The 19,830-nt window shown below is 47.2% G+C and overlaps 2 protein-coding genes across 2 annotated transcripts; one reads left to right on the top strand and one right to left on the bottom strand.

The window, feature by feature from the left end:
- Positions 1-166: 166 nt before the first annotated feature.
- On the bottom strand, positions 167-2,118 carry LOC133892493 (cytochrome c6, chloroplastic). The gene is made up of 5 exons (XM_062333311.1): positions 1,799-2,118; positions 1,172-1,260; positions 1,054-1,085; positions 890-953; positions 167-508 (listed from the first exon to the last, which is right to left on the bottom strand). The coding sequence occupies exons 1-5, from the start codon at positions 2,016-2,018 to the stop codon at positions 368-370; spliced, it is 546 nt and encodes a 181-aa protein (XP_062189295.1). The 5' UTR covers positions 2,019-2,118; the 3' UTR covers positions 167-367.
- Positions 2,119-13,092: 10,974 nt separating this feature from the next.
- On the top strand, positions 13,093-14,870 carry LOC133893443 (scarecrow-like protein 23). Its single transcript, XM_062334459.1, has one exon. It carries the CDS (start codon positions 13,304-13,306, stop codon positions 14,723-14,725), a length of 1,422 nt encoding a protein of 473 aa, XP_062190443.1. The 5' UTR covers positions 13,093-13,303; the 3' UTR covers positions 14,726-14,870.
- Positions 14,871-19,830: the final 4,960 nt, after the last annotated feature.

Below are 19,830 nucleotides of genomic sequence, written 5' to 3'. Positions count from 1 at the left end.
CTCATTTGTTGTCCTGGAAACTGGGATAAAATGGGGGCTTTAGGGCCAAGAATTAGGCAAGAGTACAGAAAACTTAGACTAAAATATCATAGGAAGGTTATCTCCAGCAGAGTCTGTATCCAGTACTACAGTACCCGAAAATAATATGGAACCATATCGCCGGGAATATGAAACCATACCGTGTTCCTATCTTGTTAAAACCTTTCACAAGAAGCGTATCATGTTTTTTGACCTTATCAATAGAATTTGGTGGCTATAAACCAAACCATGGTTAGGTTACAAGTTCAAAAGTTCAGATCATACAAATATTTTCTTCGCGGCCCTTGTTGTCTGATCAATAGAAACATTGTCTTCGCTTGACATCTGATCAATCTCCATCACCTTCGATCTTTGGCCACCCGTTTTCGGCTTGTGACTTGACGAACGAAGCCAGGAGCTTGATATCATCTTCCGATAGCCGAGGGCCGAAGGTGCACTGTCCTCTTGGGGTGCATTTCTCTCCGAAGCCCTAAGCAAAATGAGACATATGGCTTGCTATTACACACGTCATTTTCTACTTCTCTAAACACATAGCATTTGTAATTGAACAGCACAAAAGTGGTCTTTGCAGAATGTTTAATACTCATTCCGTTCAAGGATGTAAGGCATATTTTGTTTTGAAAAATCATCAAAATTAAATTTTAACCGTTAATTTCTCTTATAATATATTGACAATTGCTATAAAATTAACATCATATTAAAAGTACTTTGAAATACAAACTTGTTGAAACAAATTTTGTATACTCAACATACATATAATTTGACTTATTGTCGACCAAAATTTATGAAATTTGACTTTTTCAAAACAAAATACGCCTTACATTTTTCAACAGAGGGAGTACTAACTTACCGGCATCCTTCCTTTCCCATAGTACGTGATGTTATATAACTCCTCCTCTGTGGCAACTCCATTCCTGCAACAATTTTGCCTCCTTGCCTCAGTCTAACAATGAGCAGTAAAACCATAGAACATACTTCAGCTTGCCATATGACAGATAGGTTGCATGGCTGTACCTCTCGAGATCCTTCAGGAAAAGAGTGGCGCCCTGGGCATGATCAAGCAGCAAGTTGAGAACAAACGATGACCAAAACTGAAGGATTTGCGCTTCACATAAGGATTTCAGCAACTCACTGGCTGTAGAATGTTTCCTCCCATGTCATGGCAGCCGATGCATGCCTTCCGGAACAGCGCTGCGCCTTCTGAAACTGGTTGGGCAAATGCTGCCGGGGGGGGGGGGGGGGGGAAGGAAACCACCCATCAGCTTGTATTCAATTCAATTTAGTTTCAAAAACAGCTTGGATTCAATTCATATGCAGGTCATGTATAATATGCACATTGCAAATTTCAGTGTGTGGCAGCTTTGCTTCTATGACTGCAGACTCTGGTACTTATATTCTTCAGTCAATTTCATTGGACTACGGTCTATGTCTCATTGTTTAGCAAGCTCTGCGCATCCCAGTTATAGATAAAATTCACTAAGCCACCATGACAAACGCAATTTTTGTGTCTGTGTGCGATAACTGGCTACCAGAATACCATTGTCCGTTAAGCGACAATTATAGCCAAATCTACATCAGGAGAGAGAGAAAATATAGCCAAACCTTAGATGCCACGGAAACGGTGACCTAAGAGCATCCAAATTCCAACCATAATATCACGACTTGACATGTAATTATGCAATGCAAATTAATTTGCAATGAGGAACAACAATAGCAGCGGAGTTTCGTCCATCTTACTAGGAGCAAGAATCGGAGAAACCTGGTGGAGTAGCAGCGGGAAGGCCAGGAGGTGCAGAGGCAACGAGGAGCGCCGCAGCGAAGAGCGGAGCGGCAGCGGCAGCGGCGAAAGGGGCAGTGGGGCCTGGGCGCTCCTGCTTTAGGCTGCCGCAGATCGCCGCCCTCCCCTGACGAATGAAGAAAGAGGAGGAGGTGCAGCGGGGCGGCAGCGGCGGCCGCGCGGCCGAAGGAAGCCCAAGCATCGCGCTTGGCCGTGGCGCGTTCCTGGACAGAGCAAATCTAGGTGAGCTGGAGCGGACGAATGCTCGGAGCTGCCGCTTGCTAAGGTAGGTTCAAGTTGACGCCACGTGGTCTAGATGTTGGAAAGGATCGGGTTTGTGGAGCTTTTTTACTTTTATATTTCGAAAATTAAAAAATTGTAAAGTACACATATGTTTGAAAAAATTATATAAATATGTTATTGTGGCCTATTGAAAGGGCAACCGGCGAAAAAATTGTAATGCCCCAATGTATTAGGAGAAATTCGATGCGAAAAAAAGAAAAAAGAAAAACGTTTTTTCACGTGTTCTTCCAAATGGGCAACAAGTGGTTTTTTCGAATTGTAGCTTGGATAAACGATTTGAGACCACAAATGCGATGATCTCATCGAAACGAATTCATTTTGCTATTCCAACATACATTCCGGATACCTATGACCCGAGGTGAGCACACTAAATCTAGATCGTTGGTTTAATAAAAAAAATTAGCACCCAACCAACTCAGTCGGTTCGAACATCTTATAAAAGGCCTCGGGGCCAAGCTGTCTGACGCTCGAGCCCCAAACCACCCTAACCCTAACCCTTGAGCTCACAACCGTTGTCATGTATCCGGCCACCGTCGCGTCGCCTGTGCCGCGCCACCTGTCAATGTCGTCCGTGTCGCCGTCGCCTTGTTGTGCCACATCGTACTCATCGTCGCCCACAGCTAGCCCGTCGTCGAGCCATCCCAGCAGCATCCCGAGCTGCCCTGGTCGAAGCTCGCTGCCGCCAGAGCCACCGAGCCCACGGGTTGTTGCCTCGGTACAAAGAAGCCAGCGCTGTGAGGAAGGAAGAGAAAGAGGAAAAAAAGAAAAAGAAAGAAAAAGGAAGGAAGAAGGGGACTTTTTGGGATTTCACTGGATTCATTCCAAAATCGTGGTCCATGCTCTGTCCTGCTTTCTCTTATCTTGATATCTTGTTTTCTACTCTAATTATGCTTCCAACAATAATCTCAAGTCTACTGTGCAGAATGGGGGTGTTCTATGACCAGATAGCATTTTGCCAAATCAATTATTCACTGTAAAAGTATAGAACAAAGTGGTGTATTCATCACAGAAATATCATTATACTAGAAGAGAATGCTCATCTGTTAGGCAGATTAGGGCTCCTGATGTGCCTCGAGGCAGAGAGAGAGGTCGATGCGCTCGCTGGCACTACAAGCACTTCAGCACGGTGTTGGCGCTACTGCAGAGGGTGCGGACTACCTCGTTCTCGCCGAGGCAGCATGCGGTCACCACGCACTCCGCCAGTGCCCGGTTGAGGTGTCGGCATAGCACCTCCAGGTGCATCGGCCTGCGGGCAGCGTGGCTGTGGCACTCGGCGAGCGCCCGCTGTCTCGAGGCATAGGGCCTTGATACGAGCAGGGCCGTTGAGGTGGGCACCCGCTCTCGCTGCTCGCTGTCGTTGGTGGCAGCGTTGCTCATGGAATTCAGTGGGAGATCGAGTGGCGCTCCCGTCCCCTCCCGGAGTGCTCTTCACAAGAATTTTTTATTTTTATATTTTTAAACAAAAAATTGCAAATATATGTATCCATTGCAAAGCCCCCTTGCCTCTGCGTCGCATGGCTCTATGGAAAAGTTGTTGCCCTTCGGATGGACCATAACTTTTCTTATATAACTAGAAGTCGGCGTGGCATTGCTACACCCGATGGCCCGTGGCCACGCCAGGTGCATTGCAGTTGCCGTGTTTCATTCATATTAACTCATCTGCAGCATTTGAACCACTTCGTATCTGAAACTATAAAATGTACTTCGATAATAAATATTAACATTTTTCTCTTATACTATCACAAAGATTTGTTATGATAAGATTGTTATGGTAAGCAATGGGTAATATAGGTCTTATTGGTAAATGAAAAAAAAAATCAAATGTTGTAGAGATCATCTTGATGTAGTTATTACATAGTGCTGATTTTTACTATCATTAAATTTTATCGACTCCAACACAAATTGTGTGTTCCATACCTGTAAATTTTTCCAGGTACTTTAGGTAGGCATCCTGGAAAATTTGGTGTTTGTCGACCTACCAAATAGATATGATTCAATTACAAACCATGTTCAAAATCAAGACATCGACATTTCCGTCAAGGCACATTACATGATCACATAGCAATACGTGTGGGCATACCTATGAGCCCTCCCCTATTCTCCCTTCAGTTTTTGGGTATAGAAGAGGAGAAAGAGGAGGAGGAGGAGAAAAAAATAGGGAGTGCCCCTACTTGGTGGTTCTAGAACCGTCATTGTGCGTCGATATTGCTTTCATTCAATAGCCCGTGCAAGGTTCGATAGAAGATATATTTTTTATCGTGACAATTAATAACTCGCAAGTTAAGGGTTAGTACCGTTGTGCACCATGTACACAGAGAAATAGGCCGCCAAACCGGAGCAACTCCCACCAAGGCTAATTGCCCTCCATGCAACGGGCCCTTCCAGCCTTACCTGTAACATCATGAGTTTTAGCATGTAAATTAATTACAAATTTTACTCAAAATTAATTTTTTCTAATTATTAAATCAATATAAAATCAAGGAAATATATATTTGATGTATATATACTTGTATGTATAGATTCAAATATATTATTTGGACTAAGTATTCCAAATAGCATCAAGACAATTTCTGAATTAATCGTTACAATAAATTTAGAATATGCATTTTTGGTTTAATTATTTTTATGGTTCTTTGTGTGGAGATTTGAAATTGGATGTCTCTTAATTTCAAATCTACTCTTAGGTTCTATTCAGCTCAAATCTAATTCAAATTCAGATCCCTTGATTCAAATCATCTTAGGAAGCTCAAAATTCAAGTTCAAATTATAATTCAAATATGTTATTTGAATTTATATCAATCCAAAGTCAAATCTAAATTCAAATCACACATTTGAATTTAATCCCAAAAATCCAATTTTCTTTCCTCTTCTCCTAGTCACCATGGGCTCAATCTCTCTCCCTCCCTCCCTGTTTTGGCCCAAGCGCAGCCGGCCCAGCCTTCTCTCCTCTCTCTCCTGCACGCTCTCCCGGCCTAGCCCACACTGCGCCGCACTGGCCTACTCCCTCACGCTCTCCCAGCTCAGCCCGCACAGCGTTGTGCCGGCTTGCTCTTGCACCGCGTGTCACATGGCCATCCACGTGTTAATGATCTGACGAGCGAGCCCGCGCCTTTCCACCCTCTTCTCCAATGTGAGCCCGCACCGTGCATCGCTGTCTCTCGCCACCATGACGGCCGGTGAGCCACTTGCCTCTCTCACCCGTCATGTCGCGCGATCCCGCTCCCTTCCCCCTCTCTCAGCTCTCTCTCTCTCTCTCTCTCTCCCGTAACCCAAAGCCCCTGGTGTACGCAACTTTTGCCACCGTGCACGCACATGGATGGCGCATGCCTCCCATACCGCGTGGAAAATGGTGGGTACCATCCACCACCTCACCGCGACACTGCCCGCCGACGTCCGCTTGACGTCACGCGCACGCACCGCCTTTCTGAAGCTCCCTTCCCCGCTATAAATAGCGCAGCCCCGGCCTCTCTTCTTCCCCTTTCCCCCATTCCACCGCCACCGTCACCACCATTGTACGCCACCAAGCTCGCCGTCGTTGATCCACCAACCAAGTGCTGCCAAGGAGCCTTAGGCCCTTGCTGCCGTCCCTGTGCCACCGTCCATTTGTCGGAAGCCCGACGGGAGCCCGTCAGAGCCAGTAGCCGAGCAGCGCTGTCACCGCCTCTACGACGGGTCACCGATCGCCTCCCAGTCCCCTTACGCATTCGCCTAGGTAGATTATAGATACCCGAGCTCTCCCTCTTAGCACGTAGTCGTGAGCCGCCGTGCTCTTGTTTCCACCGCTGTGCAATCGCTCATCGCTGGCGTGCATATGTGTTGTTTGTGAGGTCGGCCTTCATGCCGTGATGTCCAGGGTGCATTTGGCCCCTTTTATTTGCAGGGAGGTAGCTCGTTGTAGTGGACAGGTGCTGCCCGAGCTTTCTCTGCTGCTGCCGTCCTCTTCGGTCGCCGTGTGGCATTGCTCTGGCCACCGCCGGCAGTCGATGAGCCCATATCTATGTTCCCCGTAGTGCCTAGGTCCCTGGCTTGAGCTTCCAGTTGAGGAACTCCGACGGGAGTGCGTCTCAGTGAGCCTTCTGGTGTGGCTCCACCGAGATTGCTTGTCGCCGGCCTGTTTTTCCCCAGCACAGCCTCGCTCGTGCCAGCGCGCGCGTGAAAACAGTTATGGGCCATGGCTCAGCCTGTTCGAGTGGGCCATGGCTCATCCCAGCATGCAGCGGCTAGCTAGGCTGACCCAGCCGCCAAAGGCCACACCCTAGTGGATCGGCACAACTCTACAACCCACTAAACTAGCACTATGCAGCCCAAAGCCCAGTCCCAGCCCATCTAAGCCCACTTCAGTCCAATCCAATACTATTTATGTGGGTCCCACCCAAATCACTATTCATGTATTTACTTCTTTATTAAAAAATAGACACATATATTTACATTTTTTAATTAAAAAACTCTTCACGAGAGGCTTCACTAGCGAATAGCGAGTTTTTTGTTTTTATATTTTCTAACATAAATAATTAAATAAATGTACTCCAGATAAATTTTTTAAAAAATAGACCTACTGCACGGGTGAACAGTACACCGCCAAAATACAGGACTATTATACCTTCCCATCCTCTCTGTATAAAACAGTATTCTTTTATTGCTCTAAAAATCCTAAAAAAATTTAATGTGCTTTATAATCCCTGTGCAACCCATTTTAATTAGATTCATTTAGAAATAATGTGTAGAATTTAAACTAAAATTCTCCAAAAATGCTACTTTTATAAGTTCTAACAATTGTTAGGATCTCAAATAAATTTCCAAAAATCTGGAAAAATTCGCTAATATTTTTCTTATGTGATGGACTAATTTCCAAAATTATTTGCAGCCATAGGTTATATGATGAAAAAATGAGTTCCTTTGTAATGTTCTATTTATATGCATTTTTATCAATTATGTGATATTCTTCTTTTAATTCAATTTGATCCGGACTCAGACCCGGTTACCATGAAAGAGATTGTGTTGTAATGTGTTGGACATACATGTGTTGATGTAGCTCTCTAAAGAAAGAGGCAGCTGGTACTCTAAAGGCCGAGGAGAAGAAGGAGAGGTTGAAGACATCTCGCGGGAAGAGTGGTTCAACAAGTGTAGACCACTGAGTTTGTTACTGCCAATATATTTCACGTAAGATATTCATGTGCCGTATGCTACATGTATCGTACCGTCGTAGTTGCAGTTTATAAGGGTATTGTCAATTCAGTATGACTAGAAATAATGTAACCTACTTTCTTATTCTTATATAATATTTCTTTGTACCATACAGTCAATGGGTGTATATGTTTGAATTCAAATTGAATAAAAAGAAGAATGTCACATTAAATGATAAAAATACATATAAATAAAGCATTACAAATGAACTCACTTTTTCACCATATAACATATGGCTGCAAATTATTTTAAAAATTAGTCCATTATATAAGAAGAATATTAGTGAATTTTTCCAGATTTTTGAAAAATTATTTGAGGCACTAACAATTGTTAGAAGTTATAAAAGTAGCATTTTAAAGAATTTTAGTTTAAATTCTACACATGTTTTTTAGGTGAATCCAATTAAATGGGTTGCACATGGATTATGAAACACGTAAAAAAAAATTTAGAATTTTTGGAGCAAGAGAGACTACTTTTTTATACAGGAGAAGACGAAAGGGAAAAATAGTCTTTGAACAGTAATTTTGACGCTACACTGAACGGCTTGCCGCTCTCTCGAGGGCAATAAGGGTCTAACCGCCCTATGAGAGAGCAGTAGGGGTCTATTTTTATAAATTTTTCTTCTAAAATACATTTATTTAATTATTTATGTTAAAAAATATAAAAAAAATCGCGAATAGCGGTCACCGTTTGGTAATTGTGATCCAGTAACGTTTCTTGTAGGCTCGATTGGATGATGGATCGTCCATGACATACGAGTTCCTCCAAAGATTATTTGGGCTGAGCCAAACGGGCTTGTAAGATCCTACCTTTAGTAAATCTTTTTCTAGCACATCCAAAAAAAATCTTTTTCTAGCACTCATCATTCAAAAAATATCATTTTCTAGCACTTCATTTTTTTTCGTAAGAAGAGGTGTTTCTAGCATTTCTTTTTTTTTTTTCTGTGATGAACTTTTTCTAGCACTTTGTTTGGTGCTTTCTTCAGAGGAAACAGAACAAGATACCAAGTGGCAAACAACACACACGACTATTGAAGAGATCCACGAAGCCTTCAGCTCTGCAAAGCGACGGGCACGTTGCACTCTCAATTGTAAGAGAATGAGAATTGGTAGAATGGTTGTATTATATTGTATTGAGTCTTGAGGGTTGAATATATAGAGTACATATAGTTTAGATATCAAGCAACTCTAGAGATAGAATGTAACCTAATCTTAACCTACTATAACAAACGAATTCTTGTATATCTTATACCATATATTCTAACATCATTGTGGTCCACAGACGCTTGAGACTCTCCAGAAGAAATCCATCTGAAAATAAATCCCTCCCCTCTGCAGGAGCATGCAAGAGCCAAGCGTTGAACGCCCGCAGTCGCAGTGGGAGCTTGCAGATGATGAGACTGGAGAGGAAGACGAATGACATCCCCTACAATCGAAACGACACGGCGCATATGTTGTGACTAGAGAACCCGACGAGTTGCTGATGCAGATCGTAGTCCTTTGGGCCGAAGTCGAGGTAGCTGAGAACGAGGCAAGTAGCCGTGGTCGAGGATGCCATGCGTGAGGTAGCTGTGGTCGACGAAGCCATAGTAAAGGTTTTTGTGGTCGAGGGAGCCGCACATGAAGCTATGCGCGCAAGAAGGCGCCACGGTGATGGGCGCAGGGAGGCATGGGGAAGAAGACGGTGACACGGATGAGACGATCGTTGAGGAAGAGGTCGATGCCAAAGTTGACGCAATCGGGACCATCGAGGATGAGGCATGCACCGGGTTTGCCAGGTTCGGGAACACATCGGGGACGAATACACGTACCGGTGTTGCCAGTACCGGACGTGCGAAGGTAAGGAGCCCAACCAAACGTCAGTGTCTGAGGGACCAACGGAGAATGCCTCAACGATTATGGTGCGCAAAGCGGCGAGGAGGAGAAGGTGCCGATGCAGCCCACGGTTCTTAGAGTAGATGAAGTAGTCGGGGAGGAGACTACAACGTTGGCAATGAGGTTGTGCTGGACGAAGGAGGTAGAGGGATGCGAAACTAGTGGCCTGAAGCGATGACGCCGGTGTCTGAGAGAGTGTAGTGACGGTGCTCAAAGAAGCCGGCGAAGAACACCTAAACAGTGTGACGAAGACCAAGGGCGCCGATGACTGAGGCGATGATACGCCAAGAGAGGCGATGTCAACCGACCGAAGCATCGTGGCGCACAGGACGATGATGTAGAGCTACGGCGGGATCCTCCGTTCGGCCGAACCACACATTGAAGGGCATGGCGGCGATGTGGAAGCTCAGACTATAGGCGGCAGCACTACGGCCTGAAGGCGACGCAGCGGTAGCCTCAGTTCTCGGGAGGGAGACATGCATACTCGAGGAGGAAAGGAGCCAAACTTAATCTGCCGGGAGGCACACGCGGTCGGCTGATCAGACCGAGGGCACGCAAGGCTGTCATGGTGGAGGCATCCCAAGTGGTGGAGGCGACGACGAACCAAACCAGCATGGAGCACTGTGCGGACGAAGTAACGGGGCAACGACGTGTGAGGATGTCCCTCTAAGCGTCGCACGCCCAGCTGCACCGCATGAGTGGAGTGGAGGAGTGCATTGATCCGATCCAGCGCCTGGAGTCGTGTTGACGAAGTGGTGGGAGGATGGATCCAGCGCGATGCAGACGACCCGTGAGGGAGGACGCGCGATGTGGTCGACAGGTCGGCGACGTGGTCGAGCGCATGTAGACAGGTGCATGACTGGACGATGCAGTTGGTGGATGTGTAGACGGGCACATGGCCGAATGACACGTGTAGACGAGGATTCGTGCGACGTGTGGACGCGTGGGTGACACAACAGAGACAGGGAGATGGTGTAGATGGTCGACGCAGCGTGTTGACAACTGTGGACGATACGAGCATCGGTGGAGCGTGACGTCCAGTGCATGGCGCACGGGCAGCCCATGCACGAGGCATCATGGTGGACGGACCAGGGTGAAAGGAGATGTCGACCACGTGGAGCGGATGGAGTGGATCAGCCGACCGACGGGTGAGGCGTGCAGACGTGAGCGTGATGTCATGGTGATGGGAAGTTGGGGCAATGTAGATCGATGCGGGTGTGTGGTCGAGGGCATGCTGTCAGGACGCGTGGAGACCGTCGCGGGAGGTGGGAGTCGTGGATGGGCGACACGTTGTGGATTTGGAGCTGGACCAGGCGCGTGGCGCACAGAGCAGCAAAAACGCGTGGCACATAGATCCAAGCAGCAACGACGTGTGACGTGGAGCAATGGTGGCACGTGGATGGGCGACCTGGACAGTGGTGCGTGGATGAGGCAGCATGAAGATGGAGAGCGGTGTGGTGTCGAAGCCGAGGTTGGAGTACATACGCGCGAAGACGACGGACGGCAGTGGGTGACGCAACCCAATCTTTAATCGGGGAAATCAAAGAGAAACATTGATCGATGGCCAGTGAGAGAGAAAACCCCGATCAACGGATCTGGATAAGACTCAACACGATCGGCAATGCGAACCCTAGGTACGAGCGGCACTGCCCCCAGCGGAGATCGATCTCCCCAGGGGCGACGTGGTGGAAGCGGAAGCGATGGATTCAGGGCTACGACTGAATCCTAAATTGATACTATGTAAGAGAATGAGAATTGGTAGAATGATTGTATTATATTGTATTGAGCCTCGAGGGCTGAATATATATAGTACAGATGACTTAGATATCAAGCAACTCTAAAAATAGGATAGAATCAAATCCTAACCTACCATAACAAATGAATCATTGTGTATCTTATACCATATACACTGACATCATTGTGGTCCACAAACGCTTGAGACTCTCAGAAGAAATCCATCTGAAAATAAATCCCTCCCCTTTGTAGGAGCGTGCAAGAGCCAAGCGTCGAACGCCCAACCCAGCCGCTTGCAACGAGTGAGCCAAGCATCTAGTTGAAAGCTCGTTCACTAGCACTTCGGAGTTCAGAGTGCCATCCGACAGTCTATGCATGGTTCCCTGAAAAATTCTTGTACTAAAGAGACCATCTACCAAGCGTTTTTACATTGGCCGATAGCTTCGGCATTACCCTCATCCTCACCCACTCGACATGCGGCCAGTGCCAGTGTGCCACCAGAACTGGATCATTGTCAGCTAGCAGGGAAATGAGTGAGTGAGCAACTCACGGGGAGACCAGCTTGGTAGAAACCAAATAAAACCACAACCCCTCTTTGTACCGCAGTCTGCAAATCAATCCTTGCACCTCGCATGATAGGCGGTAGTACCAACCCCACGCTGTCTGACGTTCCATCCATGCATGGGCGGAGCCAATGGGTAGTCCAGATAAACCTAGAATCATTCTATACTTTTGCAAGTGTTTTCCTAATAGTTAGCCTAGCGGCCTAGCTCATTAGAAAAAAAAAACACGGAACAACATCGTCACCATTTTCCTATCGATTCCCCATCTACCCCACTCGCCAATTGCATGCAACCATGCATCGACGCTTCCCAATCCTCATCCCCTCTCTATTCTCTAACCCTCAATTCCTATTTCACATGGGGGCAATCGACACTGATATTGTCGCACCTCAGTGCCTGCCCAAGCTCAACGGCAACCGCCTTCGGCAAGCCATGGAGACGTCGTTTTGCAACTCAATGCCCATTGGTCACACAGGGGCGAGTCACAAGCATCCAATAGGTAGCATGTCATTTGTACTCTTTTTTATTTCTTTTGTAATGTGGAATGTTCATTTACAGCTGTTTGGTCTGATGAATAGGATGATGATGGATTATCCGATTCTAACTCAGAACCTAATCCACTTGTTTGGTTTAAGGAATGAAAAGTTGATCCATCACCATCTCATTTCTCACAATCACTTCGATATTATTAGCATGAGGGATGATGTCCTCCCACCAAAATTTATAGGATGACCCCATGAAAGATCATTTCATCTAGGATGATGCGATTCATCATACCAAATGCCCACTTAATGACATAAGCAGCAGAATTTAGAGATTAGATTGACTTTATGAATTGTGAAAGTAGAATTTTAAAATATGAAGAGGATTGGAGACACTGCATCACTTTTTCGAAACAGAAAGCAAAGGAAAAAAAAGATAACCTCAACTCCAACTTAATAAATTTATTGATGATATGAGAAAATATGGTAGATACAAGGTCTAAACAATTTTGGTGAGCTTTCTATTATGCTTGTTGAAACAAATAATCTTCATGGCCACTAGAAAAGAGTAGATTAGAGTTCTAAGTAGTGCTATAATATTCTATTTATGTAATATTTTATTTCATATTTGAACTATTAATGTTGTGATTTTGCAAATTTCAAACTTATTTTTTTGAATTTACGATGTTATGCAACATTTTTATATATTTGTATTATACTTTTGGCAAATTTTACACTGGTATATTGAATTTGCAGTATTATATAAATTCGTAGTATAGAATGGCACACCCAGCAAAAAAAATACTATCCCAACCAGCCGCTTCTCCTAACCCAGAGACGTCAAACGTCCCGCCGAGCCGCTGGTATCCGAGGGAACCTTTTGTCCGGCCTTGCACACCGCGCCTTGTCCTCCCCGCCCGTCTCGCTCGCCAGTCACCCCGCCGAATGATCACAGGCTTTACTAATCAATCCACCCCCGTCCGCGCAACGCCGGCCTCACAAGCACGCCCCCACCCTGCCGTCGGTCGCACGCACGGTCTCACCTCACCCCCGCGATGTCTTTTCAGCCCGCCCCGGACCGGGATGGAGATGGAGACAACCAGTCGCCTTGTCGCGGCCCGCGTCCTTTGATTCCCCCTGCCTGGCCGCGCCAGCAACTACCAGCAAACAAACGGCCGCCCTGGCGCCCTCCTCAGTCTCACTCACTCGCAAGCACCGCACGGCGGGCGAGACCCCCTTCGCGTCCCGAGTCATCGGCGTTATCAGTAGCCAGCCGTCCCCTCGCTTGCTTTGCCACGGATCACCGAGTGACTCGGCCTTGACCGAAACGAATTATTGGCCGGCGCGATGCTCCAGGGCGTCCTGTCGCGCGCGCCCGCCACCGACGCGGCGGCTGAGGCAGCGATGAAGGCCAAGCGGGCGCCCGCGCCCGCCTCCCCCGAGGAGTATGAGGGAGACGGGCGCGCGGCGCGGGGGAAGCGGCGGCAGCTGCATGGCTCCGGCGCGGTGCAGGGGCTGGTGGCCGGAGCGGAGAGGGAGGGGGCGGAGACGCGGGGGCTGCGGCTGCTGACCCTACTTTTGCGGTGCGCGGAGGCGGTGGCCATGGACCAGCTGACGGAGGCGCGGGAGCTGCTGCCCGAGATCGCAGAGCTGGCGTCGCCGTTCGGCTCGTCGCCGGAGCGCGTGGCGGCCTACTTCGGGGACGCGCTGTGCGCGCGTGTGCTGAGCTCGTGCCTGGGCGCGTACTCACCGCTCGCGTTCCGCCCGCTGGCGGCGGCGCAGAGCCGCCGCGTCGCCGGGGCGTTCCAGGCGTACAACGCGCTGTCGCCGCTCGTCAAGTTCTCGCACTTCACGGCCAACCAGGCCATCCTGCAGGCGCTCGACGGCGAGGACCGGCTCCACGTGATCGACCTCGACATCATGCAGGGGCTGCAGTGGCCGGGGCTCTTCCACATCCTCGCCTCCCGCCCCCGCAAGCCGCGCTCGCTCCGGATCACCGGACTCGGCGCGTCGCTCGACGTCCTCGAGGCCACCGGTCGCCGCCTCGCCGACTTCGCGGCGTCGCTCGGCCTGCCCTTCGAGTTCCACCCCATCGAGGGGAAGATCGGGCACGTCGCCGAAGCCCTCCTCGGCCCGCGCCACCAACACCACCACCACGGGGACGAGGCCACCGTCGTGCACTGGATGCACCACAGCCTCTACGACGTGACGGGATCGGACGTCGGCACGTTGCGGCTGCTCAAGAGCCTGCGGCCGAAGCTGATCACCATCGTGGAGCAGGACCTCGGCCACAGCGGCGACTTCCTGGGCCGGTTCGTGGAGGCGCTGCACTACTACTCGGCGCTGTTCGACGCGCTGGGCGACGGGGCCGGCGCGGCCGTGGAGGAGGCCGCCGAGCGGCACGCGGTGGAGCGGCATCTCTTGGGCGCGGAGATACGGAACATCGTGGCCGTAGGGGGTCCCAAGCGGACGGGGGAGGTGCGGGTAGAGCGGTGGAGAGACGAGCTGCGCCGCGCCGGGTTCCTGCCGGTGTCCCTGGCTGGGAGCCCCGCCACGCAGGCAAGGCTGCTGCTTGGCATGTACCCGTGGAAGGGCTACACGCTGGTGGAGGACGACGCGTGCCTCAAGCTCGGCTGGAAGGACCTCTCCCTGCTCACCGCGTCGGCGTGGGAGCCCACGGACGACGACGACGACGTCGCTGCCGCGGCTCGCCACGAGAGCCACAAATCGCGATTGCAAGACAATGATTTGCAGCAGCTAGATTGGTAGTTCATGCCTGGTGCTAATCTTGCAGCTCCTTTCCTGCCATATTCTCTTCTCGCTACCCTCCCTGTTAGTCGTCGTCTTGTGAGTAGTAACCTTGTCACGTAATTAAAATTTGTGACATAATCGTATAGGCTTCGGCATTCGTTCCCTCCTCAGTTTCACCTGTTCAAATCGACATCTAATTTTAGCACAGTGCAGTTCTGAACGAGAGAGTTCTTTGTTGCTATGACGTGCGTAGGTTCACCAAAAGGTATGGTCAGAACAGTACTCGAAATCTTTTGGTTATATATTTCGGCTGGTGCCTGCGGACATCAGTGCCCCCATTTGGTTTGAGCTGAGCGGAGAGAGGGAGGAGAGGAGGAGAGAGAGGATAGGAGAAAATTTATGGAGAAGTTCTGCTAAAGTAATGAGGTATGTTTGTTTTTTTTTTATAAACCTGTAGTATAGCTTTCGGTGCTAAATGTTTACATAGGTTAGAAGTTAGATCTAATTTTTTTTTATAAATCTGGTAGGATAGTCACTAGATATATATTATAATATATAACTTTAGAATTAAGGTTATACATAGTTTAGCAACTAGATCATGTTTGAATACATATTTTAGCAACTAATTGAATACCCGTATGTTATAATGGGAGTCGAAAATTTACACACGATAACATTATTGATTGCTCTAACACTAGTCAATGAAACACCATCAAACGAATCTTGATTGTTAGATTTGTTAGATGTTAACAAATCTGAGGGTGTTGGTTGTTATGTGGTTATTTTTTGGGGTGTGCATAGGATTGTTCCTACTCGTGTTTTTATAGTTAAGATTTTTCATATTTTTTTTATTTTTTTGGCACAATTCGTTATGGGCTGGCCTGATCAAACCTTAGTTGGACTGGTTTTGTATCGGCCCAATTCCTTTAGGAGGGTTGGGCCTAACTCCTCCTGGCCCAGAACAGCCACGTGGCCCATCGTGTTTCGTTCGCTCAAAACAAAGCCGACGGCTAGGGTTTCCATCCCTAGCCACTGCGCGTGCTGCGCGCATGGGTGGCAGCGGTCGGTTGCTGTGGGCGACGACAGGAGCTTGAATGAGAGCGAGTGATGAGGAGCCCGAGTGTGCGTGCGTGCGTGCATTGGCGGTGGTCGATGAGGCAGCCAGATTGAGGGCGAGATGGTGCACACGTGAAGGAGAGCAAACAGTAGCTTGCTGTGCTGGAGCCGGGGAAAGGGAGGCAGCGACGCGTGTTCCGGTGACGTTGACGGCGGGAGGCGACACGGACCCGGTGCGGTCGAATCGCGCGTGATGCGGGGAGGGAGCGGATCTGGTAGGATCCGCATGGATTGAGGCCACGCACATGTGGGGGATAACGGTGAAGCGGCACATCTTCATGCAGTGACACGGGATAGGAGGGAAGTGGTTGTATGGTTGCTTGCCTACCATCGCTTGTACAGGAGTGGAGGGAGGAGGAACATGACGTCATTGTCTTATCCGTCGTTCTGTCATTTGATGGGGTGGTATGAATTGGAGAGGAATGAGGCAGTTTAGGAGGGGCACGAGATTGGGGTTGGATGGTGTCGGAGTATTAAGTAAGGGGGCATTCTGGCTAACAGGCCCCACGAGGGATGTGGCAACCGATAAGGAATATTTTTTGAACCCTGGTCCATCGTGCGACCAGCCCTTGGCTCGCACGACCAACGCGAGGCTTGTGCGACCATCCTCTTTGCGATATAATGTGGTCTTGCGACCAGCTTTTGTTGGTCACGAGACACCCATATCTAACATGTGTGATCGTATTTATTGATGTCTACTCAAGTGTACATATTACCAAGTTTTCAAAAGATCAAATTAAATAGTGTCTTTGCGACACAAGGGACACATGTTCCCTCGAGTTCTATCATGAGCTAAACATTTGATAAAGACAGAAAATATAGCACAATGTTCCTCAATCCACTACCCTGAATTAAGAAGCTTAGAGCAAAATATTCATCAAACTAGCCTTAACACAAGAATTGACTAAGCAAAAGCGATTAGAAATATGGTGATCAAGAATGTAGCATTTCATAGTCTACATGATTCATAAAATTACCAAATTTCATCTATAGGAAAGCTAGATTGTTTGAAATGTTACATGTCAAAGCATGAAGAGGAGCCTAATATTAAAAGTTTGCTCCGCACAACTACTCAATTTAGTCTAAATTCAAGACTAGCAACCAAAAATGTTGAAGACATATAAGTCAAAGCTCAATTACAATGATTATCTTGCATGATGCAATGTAGATACAATAACAATAAGATAGAATATGTACAATAAATACTCCCTCTCACACAATGCCATATGGATGACACATTCCAAGCCCCCCCCCCCTCAGAAAAGCAAATCTGGTTGCATTTAGAGGCTTGGTAAAGATATCGGCAAGCTGATGTTATATATCAATGTATCTCAAGTCAATGTCCCCTTTTCCATTGTGGTCTCATAAAAATAGAATATCATATCTATGTGTTTGGTTCTGGAGTGTTGGACTGGAATCTCATATAAAGTCTTTTGAAGCTTGTATACTCTATGTGGATATTTGGGGTGCACAAAAACAGGGAGTTACTTAACATAGACCTCTTCCTCTATGAAACCATTTAAGAAAGCACTCTTGATATGCATTTGATGCAGTTTGAAACCTTGGGATGCTGCAAATGCAAGGAGGATCCTAATGGGTTCTAATCTAACTATTGGTGCAAAGTTCTCTCCAAAGTATATACCCTCTATTTTAGTGAAACCCTGAGCCACAAGTATAGCCTTATTTCTAACAACAAACCCATCCTCCCCTGCTTGTTCTTGAAAACTCATTTTGTGCCTATGGTGTAAACATTTAGAGGTGGCTTTGCAAGGACTCAGACTTGGTTTCGTTCAAAGTTTTCTAGTTCTTCATGCATGATATTGACCCAATTTGAATCAAAAAGAGCGTGTCCAACTTCATGCAGCTCGAAAGAAACAACAAATGCAGAATTAATGAAATTAGCATGTTGAGCAGATTTGGATCTTGTATCTCATCAAGGTCGTCGAACATCTGTTGTGGAGTATGTATCCACTAAATGTGACGATGGGCCTCACGTTGTGAGATGATCTGCACATCAAACACTGCTGGTGCAAGCTTGAAAGCAGCTGAAGTGGAATTAGAGGCTGTAGGACTCTTCGCCGGTGTCGAAGAGGCAGGAGCCATCTCTAGAGGAGGTATGATGTTAGGAAGTAGTGGATCATCCTCATCATCACTGACAGCTGGAAGGTCACCATCTACAAAGATGCTTTGGCTCATCTCTAGACCACCTGCACACTCAAGAACATTGCTAGCACAAGAGGTTGATTCATCAAAAGTCACATCATAGGATCCATTATAGTGTTAGTGTTAAGATTATAAACCCTATAAGAATAACTATGAAGAGAATAGCCCAAAAAAATTCCATCGGAAGAGCGTGACTCAAATTTGTCAAGATTGTTAAACTTTAGGATGAAGCACCGACAGCTAAAAACTCTCAAGTGTGAAACATTCGGCTTCCTCCCAAAGCGCAACTCATAAGAAGTCAAATTCAAAATCGAGCGTAAGAAAATACGATTGGAGATATAGCAAGTTGTGCTAATAGCCTTGTCCAAAACTTCTTAGGAGTCCTATGACCATTGAGCATCGTCCTAGCTATTTCCACCAAAGTTCAATTCTTCCTTTCAAACGCGTCATTTTGTTACGGAACGTGTGGAGAAAAAATTGATGCTCAATGCCATGTTCAGGACAGAAAGCATTAACGAGATAGTTCTTGAACTCGGTGCCATTATCACTGCGAATTGCTTTCAATGCACCAAAGAGTTCCTTAAACAATCTCAAAGCTAAGCTTCGAAAGTGTGAGAGTATTTTATCCTTGCTCACAAGAAAGAACACCTAAGAGTAGCGAGAGTAGTCATCAACAATGATAAATATATACCACTTTCCACCCGCAAAACGAACCCGGGATGGATCAACAGTGTCATTATGGAGAAGTTCTTCCGGTCGTTCACTCATCGTAGGATTAACTAGTGGGTGAGAGATGGCAACCCTTGCCACGCTGACAAGGAGCACAAACAAGATTCTTCTCAAATTTGAACTTAGGGGCAATCATCGAATCAAGTCTAGGGCACTTAAATGCGTGAGCAAGTCAAAACTCATGTGCCCTAATCTCCTATACAACATCCAAAGCTCAGAAAAAGGTTGAGCAATCAAACAACGAGAAGAACCAAAAGTCTAAAAAAAATCAGCTCAGAGAACTCTCCCAACTTGAGAAATCCGACAAATCAAAACGCCTGAGGAATCAAAAACTCGAGAAGCATCATGCTTGAAACACACTTCCAAGTTCTCATCCAATAACTGAGACACATAAAGCAAATTCTATCCCATATGCTCCACTTAAGCCACATCTTTGAGAGTAAAATCCTCACTCACTCTTACCATTCCCTTGACTTTCACTCTACCTTTTCTATCATCCCTGAAAGTGATGTATTCATGTCGCTTTGTCGGGGTGAGGCCGGGGAACCATGATGCATCTCTGGTCATATGGCGCGAACAACCAGAGTCGTTGAGCACTTGTTCTCCAAGAGAGTAGACCTAGACTCCTCCTCAAAGAGCTTCTTCTCAATAGTCTTAAGCGAACTGGCGACTTGAGCATGTAGAGTCTGAAACTCAGCAAGCTCACTCATGACCACAAGGCAACTATCACACTTCTCATCCTTGGCTCTAGACTTAAGCAACTTAAGCTCAGAATAAGAATATTCTAGCCTATACTTGAGCTCCTTGACCTCATGAACAACTCTCTTAAGCAATCTATCCGAAGTAACAAGAACGTCATTTAAGGTATCAGCATGAATAGAAAGTTGGTCATAGGAAGATAATACCTAAGAAGGATCAAACTCAGGGTCATTATCGTTGTTATCTGTCATGAAGCAATGATTGGTGAAGTCCTTGTTCTTCATCTTGACCTTCACAAACCGTTCCTCCTCCTCCAAACTCTCATCCTCGCTTGAGGAAGTATCGATGTCGTTGAGCGCTGCTGTCGGTGACATAGGAACCGGGGGTCCCCGAGTCCCGAGGCCAGAGCAGCAGAG

The sequence above is a fragment of the Phragmites australis genome, chromosome 15, assembly GCF_958298935.1.
Source record: "Phragmites australis chromosome 15, lpPhrAust1.1, whole genome shotgun sequence".
Lineage (NCBI taxonomy): Eukaryota > Viridiplantae > Streptophyta > Magnoliopsida > Poales > Poaceae > Phragmites > Phragmites australis.
The sequence above is the reverse complement of the archived record's forward strand: the minus strand, read 5'-3'. Positions and strand labels throughout refer to the sequence as shown.

What these genes read in the sequence shown, in the direction of transcription:
- LOC133892493 (XM_062333311.1), bottom strand. Translation starts at nt 2,018, where the DNA reads ATGCTTGGGCTTCCTTCGGCCGCGCGGCCGCCGCTGCCGCCCCGCTGC. An exon ending in TCCCGCTGCTACTCCACCAG is followed by an intron (nt 1,261 to 1,798) that starts GTTTCTCCGATT and finishes CCCCCCCGGCAG; the next exon opens with CATTTGCCCAACCAGTTTCA. An exon ending in ATGGGAAAGGAAGGATGCCG is followed by an intron (nt 509 to 889) that starts GTAAGTTAGTAC and finishes CATTTTGCTTAG; the next exon opens with GGCTTCGGAGAGAAATGCAC.
- LOC133893443 (XM_062334459.1), top strand. Translation starts at nt 13,304, where the DNA reads ATGCTCCAGGGCGTCCTGTCGCGCGCGCCCGCCACCGACGCGGCGGCT.